Here is a 2390-nt window from a genome sequence, read left to right as displayed (position 1 = left end):
GCCCAAAATACAAATGATCCAATTAAAAATGGCCAGAATAGGGGCGCCTGGGTGGCGCAGTCGGTTAAGCGTCCGACTTCAGCCAGGTCACGATCTCGCGGTTCGTGAGTTCGAGCCCCGCGTCAGGCTCTGGGCTGATGGCTCAGAGCCTGGAGCCTGTTTCCGATTCTGTGTCTCCCTCTCTCTCTGCCCCTCCCCCGTTCAGGCTCTGTCTCTCTCTGTCCCAAAAATAAATAAAAAAATGTTGAAAAAAATTTTATAAAAAAAAAAAATAATAAATAAATAAATAAATAAATAAATAAATAAAAATGGCCAGAATACATGAATAGACATTCTCCAAAGAAGACAACATGATGACAAAAAAACACGTCAAAACATGCTCAACATCACTGATCATCAGGTAAATACAAACCAAAAATGCAAAGATATGTCACTTCACCCATGTGAGAATAGCTAAAATCAACAATACAAGAAACAACAGGTGTTGTCAAGGATATTTACAAATGGGAACTCTCTTGCATGTTGAATCCATGAATTCAGAGTTTGAACACTCGTTGCGTAAAACAATGAAGTAAGGTAATTCTCATGAGAGTCATCAGGGGAAACGTTGGATGACACGTCCAGACAAAAATCTTAGGGGCTCTGACATTCAAAGTGTTCCATCACAGGGTCTTCTGTACCGAGTCATCTGGAGTCATAGCCCCTACAGAGCACCTTCTTCATTGCTCCAGTCACATCCTTGTTCCGCAGGGTATATATAAACGGGTTGACCATGGGGGTGACGATGGTGTAGAAGAGAGAAACGAACTTGCCCTGATCCTGGGAGTAGTTGTTGCTGGGCTGCAGGTAAGCATAGATGGCCGTGCCATAGAAGAGGGAGACCACGGTGAGGTGGGACCCACATGTTCCAAACACTTTCCTCTGTCCTGCGGCTGACTTTATTCTTAGCACTACCCTGACAACATGACCATAGGAGAATGTGATTAATGCCACAGGTATGAAGAGAATGATCACACCGACAAACAAGAGCTCAGACTCATACACAGTGGTGTCAACACAGGCAAGCTTGAGCAGTGGGGGCATCTCACAAAGGAAGTGGTCTATTTTATTTCTCCCACAGAGTGGTACGAGGAAGGTGAGCACCGTCTGCAATGAGGAGGTAGCAAAACCAAGGAACCATGATGCAGAAGCCATCAGGACACAGAGACGGGGGTGCATGATCACTGTGTAGTGCAGGGGCCTGCAGACGGCTGCGTAGCGGTCAAATGCCATCACCCCTAACAGAATGCATTCTGTGCATCCCAACCCTAGGGCAATGAACATCTGAGCTACACAGCCGCCGAAAGAGATAGACTTGTCTGCTCCCCTGAGATGAACCAGCAGCTGAGGAACAATGCTGGTCGTGTAACACAGGTCCAGAAAGCTTAGGTTGGACAGGAAAAAGTACATGGGAGTCTGCAGGTGTGGGTCCAGGCGGGACAATGCAATGATGCTTGTGTTTCCCAGGAGGGTGAGCAGATAGAAGATCAGAAGAACCACAAAGAGGACTCGCTCCAGCTGAGGCCGGTCAGAGAAACCCAGCAGGATAAAGCCAGTGAAAGAACTTCCATTTTTCTGGTCCATTCTTTCTTATCACAAGTTTCCTGTCAAGACCAAGCATTTAGCAATTTTTAAAAGCAATCTTCAAAGCAATAAAATGTTGGCAGTATGTGAATTTAGCATGTTATATGACAGGGCATGCGATTGTATAAGTAACTCTTTGAATAAATTATGGACTCATGAAATTGCCATCGTTCATATTAATTAATTCTATATTATCAGAATAGAAAATCATAATATTTAATGTAAGAAAATCAAATAATGGACCTGTGTCTGCATCCCTCATAGGTACAAAATGTCTTTCAGTCTCAGCCTAGTAGGCTGAAAGTACTATAAAATATGTGTGTGCACCCCCGTGTTTATGGCAACACTATCAACAATGGCCAAAGTATGGAAAGAGCCCAAATGTCCACCAATGGATGAATGGATAAAGAAGATGTGGTATAAACATACAACGGAGTATTACTCAGCAATCAAAAAAGAATGAAATCGTGCCATTTGCAACTACGTGGATGGAACTGGGGGGTATTATGCTAAGTGAAATTAGTCAGTCAGAGAAAGACAAAAATCATATGACTTCACTCATATGAGGACTTTAAGAGACAAAACAGATGAACAAAGGGAAGGGAAGCAAAAATAATATAAAAACAGGGAGGGGGACAAAACAGAAGAGACGCATAAATATGGAGAACAAACTGAGGGTTGCTGGAGGGGTTGTGGGAGGTAAGATGGGCTACATAGGTAAGGGGCATTAAGGAATGTACTCCTGAGATCATTGTTGCACTATATGC

The 2390-nt window shown here is 43.5% G+C and overlaps 1 protein-coding gene across 1 annotated transcript; it reads right to left on the bottom strand.

Annotated features, from left to right (window-relative positions):
• Positions 1–684: 684 nt before the first annotated feature.
• Positions 685–1624, bottom strand: LOC147580589 (olfactory receptor 2B8-like). The gene has a single exon (XM_086705921.1). The coding sequence runs from the start codon at positions 1621–1623 to the stop codon at positions 685–687; it is 939 nt and encodes a 312-aa protein (XP_086562047.1). The 5' UTR covers position 1624.
• Positions 1625–2390: the final 766 nt, after the last annotated feature.

This window comes from Puma concolor, chromosome B2 (assembly GCF_028749965.1).
Source record: "Puma concolor isolate L17-30 chromosome B2, mPumCon1.1.hap2, whole genome shotgun sequence".
Classification (NCBI taxonomy): domain Eukaryota; kingdom Metazoa; phylum Chordata; class Mammalia; order Carnivora; family Felidae; genus Puma; species Puma concolor.
Note: the sequence above shows the minus strand (reverse complement) of the source record. Positions and strands in the feature narration are given on the sequence as shown.